The following is a 22,500-nucleotide window of genomic DNA, read 5'->3' as shown; positions in this document are numbered from 1 at the left end:
CTTTTTAGCGTAACAAGCAATACCCTACAAATAAATAAATAATTAAACAAATAAACAAATAAAAAATAAATAAATAAAAATATATTAATAAATAAAATAAAATAAATTAGAAGAGGAGGAAGATCGTTATGAGAGCAACATAAATAAATAAAATAAAATAAAGAAAAAGAAGGAGAGAGGACAACGAAGACAAAACCTAGTATGTCAAAGAAGAAGGAGAAGAAGAGAAAGAAGTAGAACAGGAGGAAAAAGAAGAAGAAGAAGAGGAGGAGGGAGGAAGAGAGGACAGGAGAAGGATGGGAAGGAGGAGGAGGAGGAGGAAAAGAAGAAGATGAAGGAGAAGAAGAAAAGAAGAAGAAAAGTTGAGGGAGAAGAAGAATGCCGCTCCTTTATTTCCACCTTTATCGGGAATTCTCTGAACCCAGATTTTATTTTCGAGTTCAAAGCATATCAAAACAAGCGAATTTCACCTCTATCGCCGGGTCTCACTCAACGATGTCAACAACTTAACCAAACCTCGAATGAATAACATCTATTTATCCATCCATCCATCTACCTACCTACCTTCCAATCTATCTATCCATCTACCTACCTATCTATCTCCATCAACTACCTACCTCCCAATCTATCTATCCATCTACCTACTTATCTCCATCTACCTACCTATCTATCCATCTATTTACCTACCTACCTACCTATCTACCCACCTATCTATATATCCATCTACCTACCTACCTACCTATCTATCTATCTACCAACTACCAACCTAGCCATCTATCTATCCATCTGCCTATCTATTTACCTATTACCTACCTATCCATCCATTCATCTATTTCTCTACCTACCTACCCATCTATCTACCTACCAATCTATACATCCAACTATCCCTCTACCTATCTATCTATCTACCAATCTATCCATCCAACTATCCCTCTACCTACCTAACCATCTATCCATCTATCTACCAATCTATCCATCCAACTATCCCTCTACCTACCTAACCATCTATCCATCTACCTATCCATCCAACTATTTATTTCTGTCACTTATCCTTGTCCCAAACGTAACGAGAATCAGCACCACACGAGGGCAGGGTATCTACGTAGCGCCGGGGGGTGGGGGTGGGAGTGGAGGGGCCTGGTGAGGGGGGGGGGGAGACAGCAGAAAGTGCGAGAGCAGGGGCGGCGCACTTGACCTACATGGGGGAGCGACAGGGTGATGGGGGTCGGAAAGGAGAGGGGGGAGGGGGCGGAAGGGGTTGCGAAGGGAAGGAAAGGGAAGGGGTTTGCGAAGGGAAGGGAGTGAGGGATAGGGGCGAGAGTGGAAGGGAAAGGGGATAGGGGGCAGGAATATTCTAGGGGAAGGGGTGAGGGGCAGGGGGACTGCTAGGGGAAGAGGGGGGATAGGAAGGGGAAGGGGACAGGTTACAGGGTAAGTCCCAAGGGAAAGGAGCTTCGGGGTAAAGAACTGAAAAGGACAGAAGAGAGAAGAAGGGAAGGGGATGGGTAGGGGAATTCTAGTGGAAGGGGGTGAGGGGTAGGGGTGAGTAGAAGGGATGGGTAGGGAATTCAAGTGGAAGGGGTGAGGGGTAGGGGAAAGTAGAAGAGGAAGGGTTGTAGTAGCAGCAAGAGGAAGGGGAGGAATGGAGGAAAATTGATGACACGGTAAGGGAAGAGAGAGATAGGAAGAGAGGGAAGAGAGAGATAGGAAGAGAGGGAAGAGAGAGATAGGAAGAGAGGGAAGAGAGAGATAGGAAGAGAGGGAAGAGAGAGGTAGACAGCGGAAGGGGCAGAAAGAGGGAGGCAGGGTGACAGGGGCGGCTAAGAAGAACGGGAAGACCTAGAGGAAGGGAAGGGAAGGGGCATCGACAGGGGCTGCTATGAAAAGGGGAAAAAGAATAGAAAAGGGTTAGAAGGGGAGAAGAGAAGGAACAACAATAACACCCACAAAAGAGACCATCTTATTTCCAAATTCTCCAATTCTCGTATTCTCCAAATCCTATTTAGAAAAAAAATTAAGTACTTCAATTTAACATAAATCTATCTACCTATCTATCTATCTCTTCACACTGTTACAATCAATAACACCCATAAAAAAGACCACCTTATGCCCATTCCCTATATCCTATTAAAAAAAATAAATCTACCGCTCTATCTATCTATTTATCTATTCATCTATCTGTTCACACTGTTACACTTTGCCTTTGCGCTTTGCCCCCTGACTCCGACCTCCCCCCCCCCCCCCCCCGGACAGATGCGCTGGAAGTGACCTTGGCAAGATGGCCCCAGGGGACAGAGGGGGGGGGGGAGTAAGTGAGGGAGGGAGAGGATAATGAATACGAGGAGGAGGAGGAGGATTAAGAAGGAGGAGGAGAACGGAGAAGATCAAGAAGAAGGGTGTAAAAGAAGAGGGAAGAGGAGGAGGAGGAGGAGGGAGTAGGAAAGAGAAAGAAGACAGAAAAGCGAAAGGGAATGAAAAGAAGGAACACCGTGGAAGGGGAAGAGAAAAGGAAGAAAGAAAAGGAAACAAAAAAAAAAATAAAAATAAAAAATAAATAAAATAAAATAAAAAAATAAAATAAACAAATAAAAAACTAATAAACAAACAATAATTACAACAACCATAATTTACAAGCAACGGGCAAACGAAGCACCAAAGATCAGCCTGAGAGAAGCAAAACGAAGCGGGAGGGAGTCTGCTTCCCCAAGGCCGACCTGAAGCGCCCTTTCTGCTTCTCTCCCTCCTGAAGCACGACGAAGCGGGAGGGAGTCTGCTTCCCCAAGGCCGACCTGAAGCGCCCTTTCTGCTTCTCTCCCTCCTGAAGCAAGACGAAGCGGGAGGGAGTCTGCTTCCCCAAGGCCGACCTGAAGCGCCCTTTCTGCTTCTCTCCCTCCTGAAGCACGACGAAGCGGGAGGGAGTCTGCTTCCCCAAGGCCGACCTGAAGCGCCCTTTCTGCTTCTCTCCCTCCTGAAGCAAGACGAAGCGGGAGGGAGTCTGCTTCCCCAAGGCCGACCTGAAGCGCCCTTTCTGCTTCTCTCCCTCCTGAAGCAAGACGAAGCGGGAGGGAGTCTGCTTCCCCAAGGCCGACCTGAGGCGCCCTTTCTGCTTCTCTCCCTCCTGAAGCAAGACGAAGCGGGAGGGAGTCTGCTTCCCCAAGGCAGACCTGAAGCGCCCTTTCTGCTTCTCTCCCTCCTGAAGCAAGATGAAGCGGGAGGGAGTCTGCTTCCCCAAGGCCGACCTGAAGCGCCCTTTCTGCTTCTCTCCCTCCTGAAGCAACATGAAGCGGGAGGGAGTCTGCTTCCCCAAGGCCGACCTGAAGCGCCCTTTCTGCTTCTCTCCCTCCTGAAGCAACATGAAGCGGGAGGGAGTCTGCTTCCCCAAGGCCGACCTGAAGCGCCCTTTCTGCCTCTCTCCCTCCTGAAGCACGACGAAGCGGGAGGGAGTCTGCTTCCCCAAGGCCGACCTGAAGCGCCCTTTCTGCTTCTCTCCCTCCTGAAGCAAGACGAAGCGGGAGGGAGTCTGCTTCCCCAAGGCCGACCTGAAGCGCCCTTTCTGCTTCTCTCCCTCCTGAAGCAAGACGAAGCGGGAGGGAGTCTGCTTCCCCAAGGCCGACCTGAAGCGCCCTTTCTGCTTCTCTCCCTCCTGAAGCAAGACGAAGCGGGAGGGAGTCTGCTTCCCCAAGGCCGACCTGAAGCGCCCTTTCTGCTTCTCTCCCTCCTGAAGCAAGACGAAGCGGGAGGGAGTCTGCTTCCCCAAGGCCGACCTGAAGCGCCCTTTCTGCTTCTCTCCCTCCTGAAGCAAGACGAAGCGGGAGGGAGTCTGCTTCCCCAAGGCCGACCTGAAGCGCCCTTTCTGCCTCTCTCCCTCCTGAAGCAAGACGAAGCGGGAGGGAGTCTGCTTCCCCAAGGCCGACCTGAAGCGCCCTTTCTGCCTCTCTCCCTCCTGAAGCAAGACGAAGCGGGAGGGAGTCTGCTTCCCCGGAGTGGCCCATGGCGGCGAGTGTGGCCTTGCCCCGCTGAGGACCCTCGACCACTCACTCACTTTCTACGAGAACAACAGCGCTCTCTCTCTCTCTCTCTCTCTCTCTCTCTCTTTCTCCTATTTCTCTCTCTTTTTCCTTCTCTCTCTCTGTCTCTAACTATCTCTCTTTCTCCCATTTCTCTCTCTTTTTCCTTCTCGCTCTCTCTCTCTCTCTCTCTCTATCTCTTTCTCTCTCTCTTACTGTTTCTCTCTCTCTATCTATCTATCTATCTATCTCTTTCTTTTTCTCTCTCTCTCTTTCTGTTTCTCTCTCTCTCTCTCCCTCCCTTCCACCCTCCCGCCCTCTTTTTCTCTCCCACTTGCCCCCCTCTCCCCCCTCTTGCTCTCTGTCTCTCTCTCTCTCTCTCTCTCTCTCTCTCTCTCTCTCTCTCTCTCTCTCTCTCTCTCTCTCTCTCTCTCTCTCTCTCTCCCTCTCGGTTGAAACATCAAAACATTCACACCTACAAAAGTCTTTAAACAAAGCACCAATTTAACGTATTTTCCAACGCTGTTCCTCGCCTTTGCCGTGGGGACGAAAACAAACAAAAACAATAAAAAATAAAGGGGTGAGGGGGAGAGGGGAGGACGCCACCTACCTCCACCTCACCCCCCCTCCCCCTCGCCTCTTTAGTGCATGCTCCAAATAAGAAAATAAATGAATTCAAATCAATTTAAACTCCCCTCCTCCTCCCCCCCCCCCCCTATCCCAACTCCACTCTCTTTTATAAACTTCATAAAAAAAACTTCACTTTTGACGTATACCTTTAAATAGAATCAAAATAAATAGATAAACATATAAAATCAAAGCAATTTCTACCCTCATCTCCCCCTCACCCCCATACCCCCACCCCTACCTCACCACCTTGATAAACCTTTACAAAAAATGATCCCTTTAGCCGTATCATTCTTAAAAATAAACAATTAATCAATTAAACCAAAGCAATTTCAACCTTCCTTCTCCCCCCCCCCAGCCATTACTCTACAACCCCCCCCACCACGCTCATCCCCCTCTTCTCGCCTCACCAACCCCGCCCACACCCCTCCACCTCCCCCCTATCCCCCATTCCCACCAACTCACCCCCTCCTACCTCCCCTAACATCTCCCCCACCCCATTCCAACCTACTCCCCCCTTACCCCAATACCCACTTCCTCCACCCCTTACTCACTCCCCCATTCCCTTCCCCCACTCCAACCTACTCCCCCTAACACCCAATCACACCTCCTCCACCCCTTCCTCCCCCCATTCCAACCTACTCCCCCTTACCCCAATACCCACCTCCTCCCCCATTCCAACCTACTCCCCCTAACCCCAATCACACCTCCTCCTCCCCTCCATTTCCCCTCCCCTCCCCCTCCCCCCCCTTGACTCTTAAGCATACTCCCTCCTAATTAAGTGGCCCCCTTAAGTTGCCCCCTTAAAGGTACCCATCGCTCATTCACCGGTTCTCATCTTCAACGAATCAGGAGATAGATGAAATGGCCGGTTAATTATTCTCCCTCGTTCTTAAGTGTCATAAGTGAGCGAAGAGAGAGAGAGAGAGAAAAAAAAAGGAATTAGGCGGTTATTTTTCCTCTTACTGCCCTGTGGGACGAAGGAGGGAAGAGGCAAACGAGAAAAAAGAATTAGGCGGTTAATTATTCTCCCTCGTTCTTAAGTGTCCGGTGCTACGAAGGAGGGAAGAGAGAAAAAGGGGAATTAAGCGGTTATTTCTTCCTCTTTCTGTCCTGTGCGAGAGAGAGAGAGAGAGAGAGAGAGAGAGAGAGAGAGAGAGAGAGAGAGAGAGAGAGAGAGAGAGAGAGAGAGAGAGAGAGAGAGAGAGAAAGAAAGAGAAAGAGAAAGAGAAAGAGAAAGAGAAAGAGAAAGAGAGAGAGAGAAAGAAAGAAAATAAGAGAAAGAAAGAAAGAGAGAAAGAAAGAGAGAGAAAGAAAGAGAAAGAAAGAAAGAAAGAGAGAAAGAAAGAGAGATAGAAAGAGAAATAAGAAGTCCAGAACGTTTGCCGCCCGCCAAGAGGTTCCGGGTATCGCCTCCGGCAGATTATTGCTACGAAGGAGGCACTCGCGAGGGGGGAGGGGAGGGGGTGGGGGGAGGGGGAGGGAGGAGGAGGTGGTGGGGGTAGGGGAGGGGAGGGGGTGTCCGAGAGCATCATCGGCCGAGGACAGAAGCCAGGCTGTCTTCGACGTGTTAATATCAGTTTTTTGTTCTTCTTCTTTCTTTCTTTCTTTTTTCCTCAAATCGCTTCGCATTCTTCTTTTTTCTTTCTTTTCCTTTTTCTCGATTCGCTTCGCATTTCGTGTTCGGCTACGTGCGGCGGGGGGGTGGGGGTGGGGGTGGGGGGGCGGTGAGGGCGGGATTTCTTGTTGTTTATCCTCTGTTCTCCCTGTTTGTGTCTTTCGGTCTCTGTCGCTGTTTATCTTTTTTCTCATTTTCTTTGTCTCTCTTTCTTCCTCACATTCTTTCCTTCTTTATTCTTTCTTTCCTTCTTTCTGTCTTTCTTTCTTTCTTTCTCTCTCTCTCTCTCTCGAGAATCTCTCTCTCTCTCTTGATCTCATGTCTTCTACTTTACCTCACAATTTAACTAAAATTAGGAGAAACAATTCCATCAAGGAACAAGAAAAAGAAGAAAAAGGAGTAATCACGGAATAAAGAAGAAAAGGCGTTTACATGAGACATTTGCTAACTTTATAAACAGACTGATAGACTGATATATATATATATATATATATATATATATATATATATATATATATATATATATATATATACACATATACATACATAAATAGTGGATAAATAAGCCGACTGACGGACAGAAGACGAACACACACACACAAACGACTAATTAATGAAAACAGTTGAACAGACAGACGAAAATAAAACCGACAAACAGCATGCACAGACATCACACAGCACACTCGCGCGCCGCTGTCCGACTCCAAATGGCGGAGAGCGAGGTATCAGCAGGTACCAGCTGACCTCGGGGACGCCACTGCTTCGCTAGGTCTACCTTGGCACCGTGCCAGCTGTTAGGGCAGGCTAGGAGGAGGCGAGCGGGCACAGAGAGAGAGACAGAGAGAGAGAGAGAGAGAGAGAGAGAGGGAGAGAGAGAGAGAGAGAGAGAGAGAGAGAGAGAGAGAGAGAGAGAGAGAGAGAGAAAGAGAAAGAGAGAAAGATAGAAAGATAGAAAGAGAGAAAGAGAGAAAGGAGGGAGGGAGGAGGGAGGGAGAGAGAGAGAGAGAGAGAGAGAGAGAGAGAGAGAGAGAGAGAGAGAGAGAGAGAGAGAGAGAGAGAGAGAGAGAGAGAGAGAGAGAGAGAAAGAAAGGGTGGGGGAAGAAGAGGGGAAGGAGGGAGGGAGGGTAGGAAGTGGGGTAGGGGGGAAAGAAGGGGAAAGTGGGGAAGGGAGGACGAAGAGGTGAAGGAGGGAAGAGGGGAAAAGGGGTGGAGGGGAAAGAGGGGTAGAGGGTGGAAAGAAAGAGGGGTGGAGAGGGAGAGGAAGTGAAGGAAGAGGGGAAAGGGGGAGGGAGGAAAGTGGGGTGAAGGAAGAAGGATAGAGGGGAAAGAAGAGTGAAGGAAAGAGGGAGGGAAGAGGACTGAAGGAGAGGGAAGGGAGAGAGAGGGTGAAGGAGGGACGGAGGGAGGGAGGGAGGGAGGGAAGAGGGGGAAAGCGAGTGAAAGAGGAGTGAGGGAAGAGGGGAAAGAAAGGAGCGGGAAGGGGAAAAGGCACCCCCCTCCTCAAACTGATTTATCGCTACACCCACCCTTCGTTATCGCCCAAGCAAGTGGTATGTAAGTGGGGGTGGGTGGAGGTGGGGGTGGGGTGGAGGGTAAGGTAGTGGGGTAGGGTGGGTGGGGGTAATTATGGGGGGAGGGGGTGGGCTGGTTAATGGAGGGGTGGGGGAGGAATGCGAGAAGATGTGGTGTGGGCATGAGAGTGGAGTGAAGGGAAGGGTAGGGGAGAGGGGTAGTGGAAGGGGGTTCTGGAGGGCAATGGAGGGTCGTGAAGGAGGAGGGAAGGGTAGTAGAGAGGGTAGGACAAAGTAAGGGAGGAGAAGAAGGAGGAGGAGAAGAATAAGGAGAAGAAGAAGAAGAAGAAGAAAGAGAAGAAGAAAGAGAAGAAGAAGAAGAAGGAGGAGAAGAAGAAGAAGAAGAAAAAGGAGGAGGAAGAGAAGAAGAAGAAGAAGAAGAAAACGAAGGAGAAGGAGGAGGAGAAGAAAGAGGAGGAGAGAGAGAGGAGGAGGGTAGGGAGGGTAGTGAATGTACTCGAGAGAGGCAAGACGGACAGGCAAAATAGAAAAGGAAATCAGTGAAAAAAACATTGATAAGAAAGAAGGAAAATTTAACTTAGATGCATAGAACAAGGAAGAACAGACAGAGTCGAGGATACGGAGGAGAGAGGGAGAGGGGGGGGGGAGGAGGGAGGTAGGAGGGAGGGGTAGGGAGTCGAGAGAAGAGGGGAGTGAGGGGAACGGAGCGATAACGGAAGAAACGCGAGACTGAGGAATGCGAAGAGGGGAGAGAAGGAGAGGAGGACATGGAGAAGGCTCTGATGGCTTGCAAATAAATAGGTAAATAAAGATAATCAAGAGTAAATGGGGCGGGCGATAGGCAGAGATAAGGGGAGCGAGAGGTAGATAGGGAGGGAGGGGAGGGAGAGAGAGAGAGAGAGGGAGAGAGAGAGAGAGGGAGAGAAACAGGAGAGAGAGAGAGAGAGAGAGAGAGAGAGAGAGAGAGAGAGAGAGAGAGAGAGAGAGAGAGAGAGAGAGAGAGAGAGAGAGAGAGAGAGAGAGAGAGAGAGAGAGAGAAAATCACACCCAAAGACGACTAAAAAGAAAAAGAAAAAGAAAAAAAAAACACGAATCAAAACACACACAAAAAAAATCCCAAACAAACCCAGATTAAAGAAGAAGAACCAACAAGAAGAAGAGACAAAGAGAGAACCAAAAAAAGACATAGAAGCGAACGGATAATAACGAGGAAGAGAAGGCATATAACGAAGGGAGTAATTATCTCACTAGTAACTGTTTATCCACTGACGTTGTTGAGACAGGGCGTGGGCGTCGGGCGCGGGCCGGGCGTGCATGGCGGTTGTTTGGGGTTGTGGTGTTTGTGATGGGTTGTTTGTGATGGTTTATGATTGTTTACGCTTGACGGTTGTTTGTGCATGGCGGTTGTGGTGTTTGTGCATGGCGGTTATGTTTGTGATTGTTTGTGCATGGCGGTTGTTTGTGGTTTTTGGGCATGGTGGTTGATTGTGATTGTTTGTGGATGGTGTTTGATTGTGATTGTTTGTGATTGTGCATGGCGGTTGTGATCGTGGTTGACAGTCGTATGTCATGGTTTATGATTGTTTGCGCTTGACAGTCTTTGTGCATGGCGGTTGCTGTGACTGTTTACGATTGCGCTCGACGGTTGTGTTTAGTGTTTGTGCATGACGGTTTTTTGCAGTCTTTTGCGCATGACGGTTTTTGCAGTCTTTTGCGCATGGCGGAAACCGGAGTCATCGTTTTTCTCCCTCCAAATTGCATAACAAGATCCCAATATGATGTAACGTTGCCTCTTGTGCATGGCGGTTCTGGTGCATGGCCAGGGTTGTTGTGTTTCTCTTTGTTGTTTGTTGTGGCTGTTTGTTGTTTTTGTTGTTGATGCTGATGTTTTGTTGCTGTTTCTCTTTGTTGTTGTTGTTGATGTTGTTTGTTGATGTTTGTTGTTGTTATTGTTGTTGATGTTGGTGTTATTGTTGTTTTTGTTGATGTTTTTGTTATTTGTTGTTATTGTTGTTGTTTTTGTTGATGTTGCTTTCTAAAAGAGTAGGACGCCCTTAAGAGTAATTTCATAAGAAGGCGTTTTCCGTCGGCCTCTGTGCATGACGATAATTCGAGTTGCCCTGTTCCTCCAAAATATGCATAGCGTCTAAAAAAAAAAAAAAAAAAAAAAAAAAAAAAAAAAAAAAAAAAAAAGTAAAAATAAAAAAAATAAAACTAAATAAATAAATAAATAAAATAAAAAACGTATTAGCACAAGCCTGTCGTAAATCATGTTCTTTTTATTTCTTTATATTTTTAATTATTATCTTTTTTACTGATCTTTTTGTTTTAACGTTATAATCTTTCTTATTTGCTCTTAGGATGAGGAGGAGGAAAAGGAGGAAAGGATGAGGAGGAGGAGGAAAAGGAGGAAAGGAGGAGGAGGAGGAATAGAAGAAGAAGAGGAAGATTAAGAAAAAGAAGAAGAAGGAGAATAAGAGGGTAAAAGAAGAAGAAGAAAGAGAAGAAGAAAAAAAAAGAGAAAAAGAATGAGGAGGAGAATAATACTAAGAAAAAGGAGGGAAAACGAAAAGAGAAAACCAGACACACACACACACGCACACACACACGCACACACACACACACACACACACACACGCACACACACACACACACGCACACACACACACAAACACACACACACACACACACACACAAACACACACACACACACACATACACACACACACACACACGCACACACAACCAAAACAAAGACAAAAAAGCGTGAGTCCTGCCTGCTCGCTTGCCTCTACCTCCCTCCCTCCTCGCCTGCTTACCAACAGACAGGCAAGCAGAGAAGCAGGGAAGCAGGCAGGCAAGCAGGCAAGCAGGTACTCCAGCATGACATCAGCGCCGCGCGGGTAGTGGGAGCGAAGCCGGGTCGGTTCGGGTAGAGGGAGCGAAGCCGGGTCGGGTCGGGCGGTGTGAGCGAAGTCGGGTCGGGCGGCGGGAGCGAAGCCGGGTCGGGCGGCGGGAGCGAAGCCGGCCCCGCTTCGCTCCCGCCGCCCGACCCGGCTTCGCTCGCGCACGGCCGACCTTGGAGACTCACCTGCAGCCCAGGAGCCCCAGGGACAGGTGTCTCTTGAGTGGGCACTTCACTTCACCTAGGAGACGCGGGCGGCCCCTCCCTCAACCCCTTCCCTTCCTCCTTCCCTCCTTCTGCGCATCCGAGTCCTTTCTGTCTTCCTTCTTTCCGCCCTTCCCCTTCCTTTTCTCTTCTCTCTATCCCCTTCCTTCCTCCTTCCCTCCCTCTGCGCATCCGAGTCCTTTCTGCCTTCCTTCTTTCCGCCCTTCCCCTTCCTTTTCTCTTCTCTCTATCCCCTTCCTTCCTCATTCCCTCCTACGCATTCCCTTCCTTCTATCTCCCATCCTTCCCTCCATCCTCTTCCTTCTCTCCTTCCCTCTATCCCCTTCGTTCCTCCTTCCCCCCTTCCCTCCATCTCCTTTCTTCTATCTTCCCTCCTTCAATCCTTCCCCTACCTCCTTCCCTCCCTTTTCCTTCCCCCCTTCCACCCATCCCTTCCCTCCCTCCCTCGTTCCCTCCTTCACGCATCCCCTTCCACCCTCCCTCCCTCCCTCCTCCACGGAAGGGGAAGGGGAGGGAAGGAGGGGGATGGGGAGGAGAGGCGGGGAGGCGAGGAGGGAAGAAGGGGAGGCGAGGAGGGAAGAAAGGGAAGAGGGAGGTTAAAGAGGGGGAGGGGAGGAGGGAAGAAGGGGAAGGAGAGGCGAAGTGGGAAGGAAGGGGAGGCGAGGAGGGTAGGAGGGGGAAGGGGGAGGGGAAGGAGAGGCGAGGAGGGTAGGAGGGGAAGGAGGGGGGGAAGAGCATTACAATGAGAGCGTTGTTCTTCCTCGGTTTAAACATTCACGATCGGCGTTGAACATCCAGAGGGCTGTCCTTCCGCGCTTATACGCTCACGCAAGGCCACGTGCACACACACACACATACTAACACACACACACACATACATACACACAGTCATGAAGAGATACATACACTCCCTTAGACGCACTCAGGTACACACACATACACGCTCACTCACTCACACACACACGGGCGCGGATACACGCTCACTCAAGCACGCGTACACACATATCAAGTAAATTCCTCTTATTCATAGTTCTTACTCCTCCTTCCCGTTCCTTACCTCTTCTGTCTTTCTCTCTTTTTTCCTCTTTCTTTCTTCCTCTTCTCCTCCTCTTTCTTCTTCTTCTTCTTTTACTTCTCCTTCTTCTTCTCCTCCCTCTCCTATCTTCTTCTTCTTCACTTAATCCTTTAAATTTTTATTCTGTTTTACTCCATTCCTTTCCTTCTTTCCTTTTTTCTCCTTTATTCTGCACTTCCCTCTCTTCGTCCCTTTCACTCTCCCTTGCCTCCCTTCTTATCATTATCGTTTTTCTTCTATTCTTCCCTTACTCTCACGTCTCCCCTCCTTTCCCTCCTCTTCCTCTCCCTCCCTCACTCTCTCCTCTCCTCTCTCGTCCCTCCCTCAATCTCTCCTCTCCTCTCCCCTCCTCCACTCCTTCCTCTCTCCTCTCCCTTCTTCCCTCCCTCCCCCCAGCCATCCCCACCTCCCTCCCCTGAACCCAAACCCGCGCCAAGGGTCAAGTCCGGGTCAAAGGTCAGGGGGGTGAGTCGTGGCGGACGGGATCAAGGCAAAAAGCTCTGCGTTGTGAAAGTGACCCACAAGTCCACGGAGGAGCAGCGGGCGCCAAAGAAAGGCCTAGGAAGGTCTGTGGGGGGGGGGGCTCGTGAAGGTCTGTGGGGGCTTTGTGAGGGTCTGTGAAGGTTTGTGAAGGCCTATGAAGAATTATGAAGGTCTGTGAAGGTCTGTGTGGGGGTTGTGAAGGCCTATGAAGAATTATGAAGGTCTGTGGGGGTTTGTGAAGGTCTGTGAAGGTCTGTGTGGGGGTTGTGAAGGCCTATAAAGAATTATGAAAGTCTGTGGGGGTTTATGAAGGTTTGTGAAGGTATGTGGGGGGTTGTGAAGGCCTATATAGAATTATGAAGGTCTGTGGGGGTTTGTGAGGGTCTGTGAAGGTCTGTGGGGGTTGTGAAGGCCTATAAAGAATTATGAAGGTCTGTGGGGGTTTGTGAGGGTTTGTGAAGGTATGTGGGGGGTTGTGAAGGCCTATATAGAATTATGAAGGTCTGTGGGGGTTTGTGAGGGTTTGTGAAGGTCTGTGTGGGGGTTGTGAAGGCCTATATAGAATTATGAAGGTCTGTGGGGGTTTATGAGGGTTTGTGAAGGTCTGTGGGGGGTTGTGAAGGCCTATATAGAATTATGAAGGTCTGTGGGGGCTTTGTGAAGGTCTGTGAAGGTTTGTAAAGGCCTGCTAAGAATTATGAATGTCTGCGAAGGCCTGTGAAAGTCCATGAAGGTCTGCAGAGGCCTATAAAGGTCTATGAATGTCTGCGAAGGCTTATAAAGGTCAATGAAGGCCACGCACGCGCATCCTCCCCCTCCCCCCCTCTACCTAGCCCCATCCCACCCATCCCCCCCTTCCCTTACTATGTGCTTCGTCTCCCCCTCCCCTTCACTCCCCATCACCTGAGAGAGAGAGAGAGAGAGAGAGAGAGAGAGAGAGAGAGAGAGAGAGAGAGAGAGAGAGAGAGAGAGAGAGAGAGAGAGAGAGAGAGAGAGAGGAAAAAAAAGAAAAGGTAGGAGAAAACGAGCGAAGGGAGAAGAAATAGTAGTAGGAAAAAAAGGGAAATGAAAACGAAAGACAGAAAAAAAAGTTCTGAAACTGATAACAAAAGCAAAAGAAAGAAAACATCATAAAAAAAAGTCTCTTTCGAAAGACAACTTAAAAAAAAAGACTTACCTTGTCTACCGATATCACAATCGCACTCGATTTAATCTTATCAGAACGCGTAAAAAATATACCTGTTAAAACCGCATCGATAATAAAAAAGAAAATAAATAAAATAAAAATTGCAATAAATAAAAGCGCGCGCCTCCGATGTTAAATCTGACCTCCCTTTATCTACCTAAGAAATCTACTAAACCAACAAAAAAAATTCCATCACATTCCGTAAATAATTTGTGCATTTCGTAAAACATCTTACAACACAAGTGAACCTATGATAAATAAATAGCATCATATAACTTCAATACAAAAAATGACCCATCTAAGTCATCAACCTAATAAAATGAAAATACATCAACCGAAAAAAAATTTGGTAAAAAAAAAAAATATCTATATATATATATATATATATATATATATATATATATATATATATATAGAGAGAGAGAGAGAGAGAGAGAGAGAGAGAGAGAGAGATAGAGAGAGAGAGAGAGAGAGAGAGAGAGAGAGAGAGAGAGAGAGAGAGAGAGAGAGAGAGAGAGAGAGAGAGAGAGAGAGAGAGAGAGAGAGAGAGAGAGAGAGAGAGAGAGAGAGAGAGACATACAGAGACAGAGAGAGAAACCCCACTTTCCACCCCACTTCATAAAAAGCCTTTACACCAACCATCCCTATTTTTTCCCGCCAACTCGATGACTCCGCCTCCCGCCAGTTTCCGGCCGGACACGGAGCCAAGCAGCGGCGTCCAAAGGGTGTTCCTTAGGCAGGATAAGGAGCACCTGAAGGGGAAGAGGGAGAGAGAGGGAAGGGGAGAGGGAGAAAGAGGGAGGGATGGGAAGGAGAAAGAGGGAAAGGGGAGAGGAGGGATGGGAAGGGGAGAGGCAGGGATGGGAAGGAGAAAGAGGGGAGGAGGGAGAAGGGGAGACAGGGAGATGGAGAAAGAAGGAGATTGGGGGAGATTGAGGGAGGTAGAAAAGAGGGGAAGAGGGGGAGAAAGACAGGAAAAAAGGTAAGAAAGCGGGGAAGAGAGGGGGAAAAGGAGAAGACAAGAGAGGAGGGAGAAAGAGGGAGAGAGGGAGGTAGGGAGGAGGGGAGGGGGTTACACGACCTTGCCTTCCTGGACCCAACATGGCGATTCTGCAGTGCTATCTCACCCATGTTGATGAGCGGAGCCACATGGTCACACCCGCTGGCTACCGTGGGCGTGGATGAGAGGAATAGGCGGGTGGGCGTTGGTGGGGGGGGAGGTCGAAGTGGGGAGAAGGAAGGGAGGGAGGGAGGGAGAGAGAGAGAGAGAGCCAGAGACAGAGAGACAGAGAGAGCGACAGAGACAGAGAGAGAGAGAGAGAGAGAGCGACAGACAGAGAGAGCGACAGACAGAGAGACAGAGACAGAGAGAGAGAGAGAGAGAGAGAGCGAGAGGGACAGAGAGAGAGAGAGAGAGAGAGAGAGAGAGAGAGAGAGAGAGAGAGAGAGAGAGAGAAAGGGGGAGGGAGGGAGGGAGAGGAGAGAGAGAGAGAGAGAGAGAGAGAGAGAGAGAGAGAGAGAGAGAGAGAGAGGAGAGAGAGAGAGAGAGAGAGAGAGAGAGAGAGAGAGAGAGAGGGGGGGGGAGGGAGGGAGGGAGAGAGAGAGAGAGAGAGAGAGAGAGAGAGAGAGAGAGAGAGAGAGAGAGAGAGAGAGAGAGAGAGAGAGAGAGAGAGAGAGAGAGAGAGAGAGAGACAGACAGAGAGAGAAAGAGAGAGGATATCAAAGTATTTATGCTATCATGTTTACCTGAACTGCCGAGATTAACAATATCAGTTCTAATCCCCATCCAGGCATAAACAAAATGAAAATGCTAATCTTCCTGTCGATAAGTTACACAATTCCGCATTCTCTGGAGAGGGAGAGGGAGAGGGAAAGAGAGAGGGAGAGGGGAATATGGAAAGTGAGAAGGAGAAAGAGGAAGAGAGAGAGAGAGGAAGAGAGAAGAAGGAGAGAGAGAGAGAGAGAGAGAGAGAGAGAGAGAGAGAGAGAGAGAGAGAGAGAGAGAGAGAGAGAGAGAGAGAGAGAGAGAGAGAGAGAGAGGGAGAGAGAGAAAGAAAGAAAGAGAGAAAGAAAAACGCCGACAGACAGAAAGAGAAAGAGAGAAAGGAAGAGAGACAAAGAAAGAAAGAAAAAGGCCGACAGACAGAAAGAGAAAAAAAAGAGAAAGAGGAAAAAACAGCCAGACAGCCTGACAGACAAACACAAAAAACAAAAACAAAAAACAAAATCTACTTCAACCTCCCACAATATACCACCCACCTGAGCGGCACTTCCTTAACCCCCCCATTCCATCGCTTACGTAAATGGACCCATAAATAAAACACCAATAAAAGAATTAAACTGATCCATCACGACATTAACGATTGATCCCCCCCCCGTTGCTACAACCTCCCCCCCACCACCCCCCGCGTTGACGTCAAAGTAAGCGGTTTAAATTCCACTTCCTCTTCACATTGTAAAAAGAAGGTGAAAAAAGATGAAGTAGAAGTAGAATAAGAAAAAGAAGAAGAGGAGGAAGAAAAAGAAAAGACAAAATAATTAGAAGGAGAAGGAGAGAGTCGTTTTGCGAAGAAGAAGAAGAAGTAGATGGAGAAGAAAGAGAAGAAGAAAAAGAAGTAGAGCGAAGAGGAAGAAGAAAAAGAAGAAGAGGAAGAAGAAAACAAAGAAGACAAAAGGAATTAGAAAGAGAAGAAGAAAGCGTCGTGTTGCGCAACGTGACTCGATAAATGCAGAAAAAAGGTATGAATGAAGAATAAAAAGGAAAAAAAGAGAATGAATAACTCCGCTAAACGAGAGATTGATTGATTGATATATTGATTGATATGTCTTGTTATATGATCAATGAACATAATATAAGCGTCTGATTTAAAAAGATTTCAATACCAATCGATGCTGTTCTACTTGTCAAATACCTGTCACGCCTTTTATGTCTATTTTGTCTATTAAATTGCGTTTTTCTACACCTGTCATGGCGGAATATGCTGGCCGGCGAAATTATCTATCGATATTATCTATCTACCATTTATTTATCGCTAATAACGCATCTTTTTCGTTCTACATTTTTTTTTAAGATACGAACTCCGTAACTCTATGAAACAAACACACATACACATACACACACACACACACACATGCACGCACGCACACTCTCACTCTCTCTCTCTCCACCCCCACACACACATGCACATACGCACATACATTCCTCATTCCCTTACGCTCTCTCTCTCTCTCTCTTTCTCACACACACACACACACACACACACACACACACACACACACACACACACACACACATACACGCACACACACACACACCTCCCCTCCCTCTCCCACCCCACCCACCCTCATCCCCCCCCCCCCCACAACCTTCGTTACCAAATCCCTTACACTTTTCCTCCCTTTTACTCCCATGGTGTCGAAGCGGGTTCCCCCCATCCCCCCCCACACCCCCACACCCCCCACTACACCCCCACCCCCAACACCCCCCACCCTCCAGCGTAATACACACCGTACTTGTCGTTCCAGCTTTTTACCAAACCCGCACTTGCGCTCACGGCTCTACGGTTCTACGGTTCCACGCGGGTTCATGCGGGAGGAAAGGGTTGTATAAGTGGAGGAGGAGGAGGAGGAGAGGAAAGGTGGAGGAGGAGGTGGTGGAAAGGTGGTGGAGGAGGAGGAGGAGGGAGGAGGAGGGAGGAGGAGGGGAGGAGGAGGAGGAGGAGGAGGGAGGAGGAGGAGGAGGAGGTGGAGGAGGAGAAGGGGAGAGGGGGAAGAGAAGGAGGAGGAGGGGAGAGGGAGGTGGAGGAGGAGAAGGAGGAGAAGGGGAGAGGTGGAGGTGGAGGAGGAAGAGGTGGAGGTGGAGGAGGAGGAGGAAGGAGGCGGAGGAGGTGGTGGAGGAGGAGGAGAGGTGGAGGAGAAGTGGAGGAGAGGTGGAGGTGGAGGAGAAGGAGGAGGAGAGGTGGAGGTGAAGGAAAAGGAGGAGGTGGAGTCGGAGGAGGACGACAACAACGAGGACGATGAGAGGGGAGGAGGAAGAAGAAGAGGAGGAGAGGGAAAGGTGGGCGGGGTTTGGTGGAGGAGAAGAGGGGGATATCGTGAAGTTTGGTGGGGAAGAGAAGGTGACGTGGGGTTTGGTGGAGAGGAGGAGAGACTCTCGAGGGGTCTGGTCGAGAAGAGGAATAGATTACGCAAGCCCTGTCACGCCATGACACTAGTCACTCTCAAATCTAAAAAAAAAATAATAATAATAAATAAAAAACATAAAAAATAAAATAAAAATAATAAGAATAATAACAATAACAATAATAAACAAGCCAACAACCTAAGGTATTTGGTTATTTAGTCGTCTCTCAACATTAAAGGAAACCGGAGCGTCTTATGGGAGGGGGAGGGAAAGGGTTCTTAAGCCTATTAGTGTGGCGGGGGGGCGAGGGGAGGGGGCGGTTACGTTCCTCTCGACCTGACACACGATCACCCCTACATAGAACAGGTGGGGCGGGGTAGGGGGAGAGAGGAAGAGGGAGAGGGGGAGGGAGGGATGAGAGAGAGGGGAAGGGGGAGAGGGGGGAGGGAGGGGCAAGGAGGGAGAGAGGAGACAGAGAGAAAGATAGATACGTAGAGTTTCAAAGAGGTCTATCTGTCTGCCTGTCTCTGTCTCTGCCTCTCTCCCTCCCTCCCTCCCTCCCTCTTCCTCCTTCCTTCCCTCCATCTCCCACCTTCCCTCCCTCCCTCCCTCTCTTCCTCCTTCCCTCCCACCTTCCTTCCTTCCATCTTCCTCCTTCCCTCCCTTCCTCTCTCCTACCTTCCCTCCCTCCCTCTCCCTCTCCCACCTTCCTTCCTTCCCTCTCCCACCTTCCCTCCCTCCCTCTCCCACCTTCCCTCCCTCTCTCCTACCTTCCTTCCCTCCTTCCCTCCATCTCCCTCCTCCCACCTTTCCTCTCCCTCTCTCCCATCTTCCCTCCCACCTTCCTTCCCTCCCTCTCCCTCTCCCACCTTCCTTCCCTCTCCCTCTCCCTCTCCCACCTTCCTTCCCTCCCTCCCTCTCCCACCTTCCCCCTCTCTCTCTCCTCCCACCTTCCCTTCCCTCTCCCTCTCCCACCTTCCCTCCCTCCCTCTCTCCCACCTTCCTTCCCTCCCTCTCCCTCTCCCACCTTCCCTCCCTCCCACCTTCCCTCCCACCTTCCCTCCCTCTCTCCCACCTTCTTTCCCTCCCTCCCTCCCTCTCCCACCTTCCCTCCCTCCCACCTTCCCTCCCTCCCACCTTCCCTCCCTCCCTCCCTCTCCCACCTTCCCTCCCTCCCTCCCTCTCCCACCTTCCTTCCCTCCCTCTCCCTCTCCCACCTTCCCTCCCACCTTCCTTCCCTCCCTCTCCCTCTCCCACCTTCCTTCCCTCCCTCTCCCTCTCCCACCTTCCCTCCCTCTCCCTCCTCCCCTCCCTCCCTCCCTCCCTCCCCTCCCTGAAAAGCCACCCAAGCCAAACATCCTTCCCCAGACACAACACCTCTCCTAAACGCCCCAAACACGTCGTCCTGAATGAACTCACTTCAGGCCAAATATCCGCGTCGCAGCTGAAGTCACGTCTGGGGATTAAAAAAAAAAAAAAAAAAAAAAAAAAAAAAAAAAACGTTTCCAATCAACACACGTTATCACCGGTGGATTCCGGAAAAAAACACGTTTCCCTCCCTCCCTCTGCCTCTCCCACCTTCCTTCCCTCCCTCTTCCTCTCCCTCTCCCACCTTCCTTCCCTCCCTCTTCCTCTCCCACCTTCCTTCCCTCCCTCTTCCTCACCCTCTCCCACCTTCCTTCCCTCCCTCCCTCTCCCTCTCCCACCTTCCTTCCCTCCCTCTCCCACCTTCTTTCCCTCCCTCCCTCCCTCTCCCACCTTCCCTCCCTCCCCCTCCCACCTTCCCTCCTTCCCTCCCACCTTCCCTCCCCCTCCCTCCCTCCCTCCCTCCCTCTCCCACCTTCCCTCCCCCCTCCCTCCCTCCCTCCCCTCCCCCTGAAAAGCCACCCAAGCCAAACATCCTTCCCCAGACACAACACCTCTCCTAAACGCCCCAAACACGTCGTCCTGAATGAACTCACTTCAGGCCAAATATCCGCGTCGCAGCTGAAGTCACGTCTGGGGGATTCCGATAAAAAAAAAAAAAAAAAAAAAAAAAAAAAACGTTTCCAGTCAACACGTTATCACCGGTGGATTCCGGAAAAAAAAAAAAAAACGTTTCCCTCCCTCCCTCTCCCTCTCCCACCTTCCTTGCCTCCCTCTCTCTCTCCCACCTTCCCTCCCTCCCTCTCCCACCTTCCTTCCCCCTCCCACCTTCCTTCCCTCTCCCACCTTCCTTCCCTCCCTCCTTCCCCCTCCCACCTTCCCTCCCTCCCTCCCTTTCCCACCTCCCTCTCCCACCTTCCCTTCCTCCCCCCTCCCTCCCTCCCTCCCCTCCCCTGAAAAGCCACCCAAGCCAAACATCCTTCCCCAGACACAACACCTCTCCTAAACGCCCCAGACACGTCGTCCTGAATGAACTCACTTCAGGCCAAATATCCGCGTCGCAGCTGAAGTCACGTCTGGGGATTCAAAAAACAAAGAAAAGAAAAGAAAACAAAGAAAAACAAAGAAAAAAATAAAAGAAAAAAGAAAAAAACGTTTCCAATCAACACACGTTATCACCGGTGGATTCCGGAAAAAAAAAACGTTTCCCTCCCTCCCTCTCTCCCTCTCCCACCTTCCTTCCCCCTCTCTCCCACCTTCCTTCCCTCCATCTCCCACCTTCCCTCTCTCTCCCTCTCCCACCTTCCCTCCCTCCCTCCCTCTCCCACCTTCCCACCTTCCTTCCCTCCCTCTCCCTCTCCCACCTCCCTCCTTCCTCCCTCTCCCTCTCCCACCTTCCTCCCTCTCCCTCTCCCTCTCCCACCTTCCTTCCCTCCCTCTCCCTCTCCCACCTTCCTTCCCTCCATCTCCCCCTCCCTCTCTCTTCCTCATCCCACCTTCCTTCCCTCCCTCTCCCCCTCCCACCTTCCTTCCCTCCCTCTCCCTCTCCCACCTTCCTTCCCTCCCTCTCTCCCACCTTCCTTCCCTCCCTCTCCCACCTTCCTTCCCTCTCTCTCCCACCTTCTTTCCCTCCCTCCCTCCCTCTCCCACCTTCCCTCCCCCTCCCTCCCTCCCTCCCTCCCCTCCCCTGAAAAGCCACCAAAGCCAAACATCCTTCCCCAGACACAACACCTCTCCTAAACGCCCCAAACACGTCGTCCTGAATGAACTCACTTCAGGCCAAATATCCGCGTCGCAGCTGAAGTCACGTCTGGGGGATTCCGATAAAAAAAAAAAAAAAAAAAAAAAAAAAAAAAAAAAAAAAAAGTTTCTAATCAACACGTTATCACCGGTGGATTCCGGAAAAAAAAAACGTTTCCAATCAACACATGTCATCCCCCGGGGACATGTCGGTGACGCGTTGTGGCACCTGTTTGTGAGCCGTCGTGTCGTTCACCTGTCTGGGAGTTGTCGTGGCATTCACCTGTTTGTGAGTTGCCATTCCATTCACCTGTTTCTAAGCTGATATGTCATTTAACTGTTCGTAAGCTGACATGTCACCTGTCTGTGAGTTGTCATGTCATTCACCTGTTTGTGAGTTGTCATGTTATTCACCTGTTTCTAAGCTGTTATGTCATTTAATTATTTGTAAGCTGACATGTCACCTGTTTGTAAGTTGACATGCCATTTACCTGCTTGTAAGAGTTTCATGTCATGTTTGTACGTTGACATGTCACTTACCTGTTTCTAAGCCGACATGCCAATCACCTGTTTACAATCTTACATACCATATACCTATTTATACCCTGACATGCCATTCAACTACTTTGGTGAAATGATTAAAATATAGTAACAAATATTCTGCCTCCTCGACTGGAGCCATGTCTACAGTCGCCAAGGGAAGGACATGTTATTAAATACAAATATTGATGACAAAAAAAATAATGATAATGACTACTAATATAGACAGTGATTAGGCACAACCCTCAGTCCTTCCTCTGAGCACCTTCCTGGCGGCGACCTGACCCGGGGCTCCAGCGGAGGGGAAAAGGGGGGGGGGGGCACTGACCTGGGGTCCGATGATGACCTTGTACTTGTGCGTGGGCGAGTCGCCGCCCACCGTGAACGAGTTGGGGCCCGGCTGGTGCAGCAGGTACAGCCTCGCCCGCAGCGCCCGCCTCACCCGCGCCCGCAGGGTCTCCTCGCTGATGGGCGGTCCCCTCGACCCCGGGGACGCCCCGCGCCCCCTGGGGGAGGTTCCCCTGGGCGAGGGCGGTCGTCTGGCCCCGGGGGAGGGGGGCCGCGCGCCGCTGCTGGCGCCGTTGGCGGCGGCGGAGGTGGTGGTGGGCGAGGCCGGCCTCCGGGAGGCGACGGCGCCCGAGGGCGCGGCCCCGCCCACGGCCCCGGGCGTGTTGGGGGAGGGGGGCCGCGAGGGGGCCCTGGCCGCCCCCGGGGACCCGCTCCTGCGCGCCCGGGCGGTCTTGGCGGCGCTGGCGGCGTCGGCCAACTTGGCGGCAGACGGCGACGGGTTCCGCCGCCCCGCGCCGCCGCTCGACGGAGACCGCTGCCGCCGCACCCGCGGGGAGGTGGGCGGCGTGGCGCGCTTCGAGGGCGGCGACGGGGGCGTGGGCGTGACCCTCGAGGAGTGGTTGCGAGAGGACACGCCCATACTGCCTCTGCCGACATACCGACGGGCGCCCGGGCTCATGGACCGCTGCGAGGGATTGGAAACGGAGGAATTAGTGAGCAAAATCTATGGAAATGGTAGCCTCACTAACAGGCAACATCGCCTCGACCCATGTTATACGACTCCGC

At 50.5% G+C, this 22,500-nt stretch overlaps 1 protein-coding gene across 1 annotated transcript in view; it reads right to left on the bottom strand.

Annotated features, from left to right (window-relative positions):
- LOC113823456 (mitogen-activated protein kinase kinase kinase 1) overlaps positions 1–22,500 on the bottom strand; it is a 147,314-nt gene that overhangs the window by 36,148 nt on the left and 88,666 nt on the right. Inside the window, exon 4 of the mRNA XM_070116987.1 lies at positions 21,755–22,399. Within this exon, the coding sequence (XP_069973088.1) occupies positions 21,755–22,399 (645 nt within the window). The remainder of the gene's footprint in view (positions 1–21,754; positions 22,400–22,500) is intronic.

This window comes from Penaeus vannamei, chromosome 39 (genome assembly GCF_042767895.1).
Source record: "Penaeus vannamei isolate JL-2024 chromosome 39, ASM4276789v1, whole genome shotgun sequence".
NCBI lineage: Eukaryota > Metazoa > Arthropoda > Malacostraca > Decapoda > Penaeidae > Penaeus > Penaeus vannamei.
The sequence above is the reverse complement of the archived record's forward strand: the minus strand, read 5'-3'. Positions and strand labels throughout refer to the sequence as shown.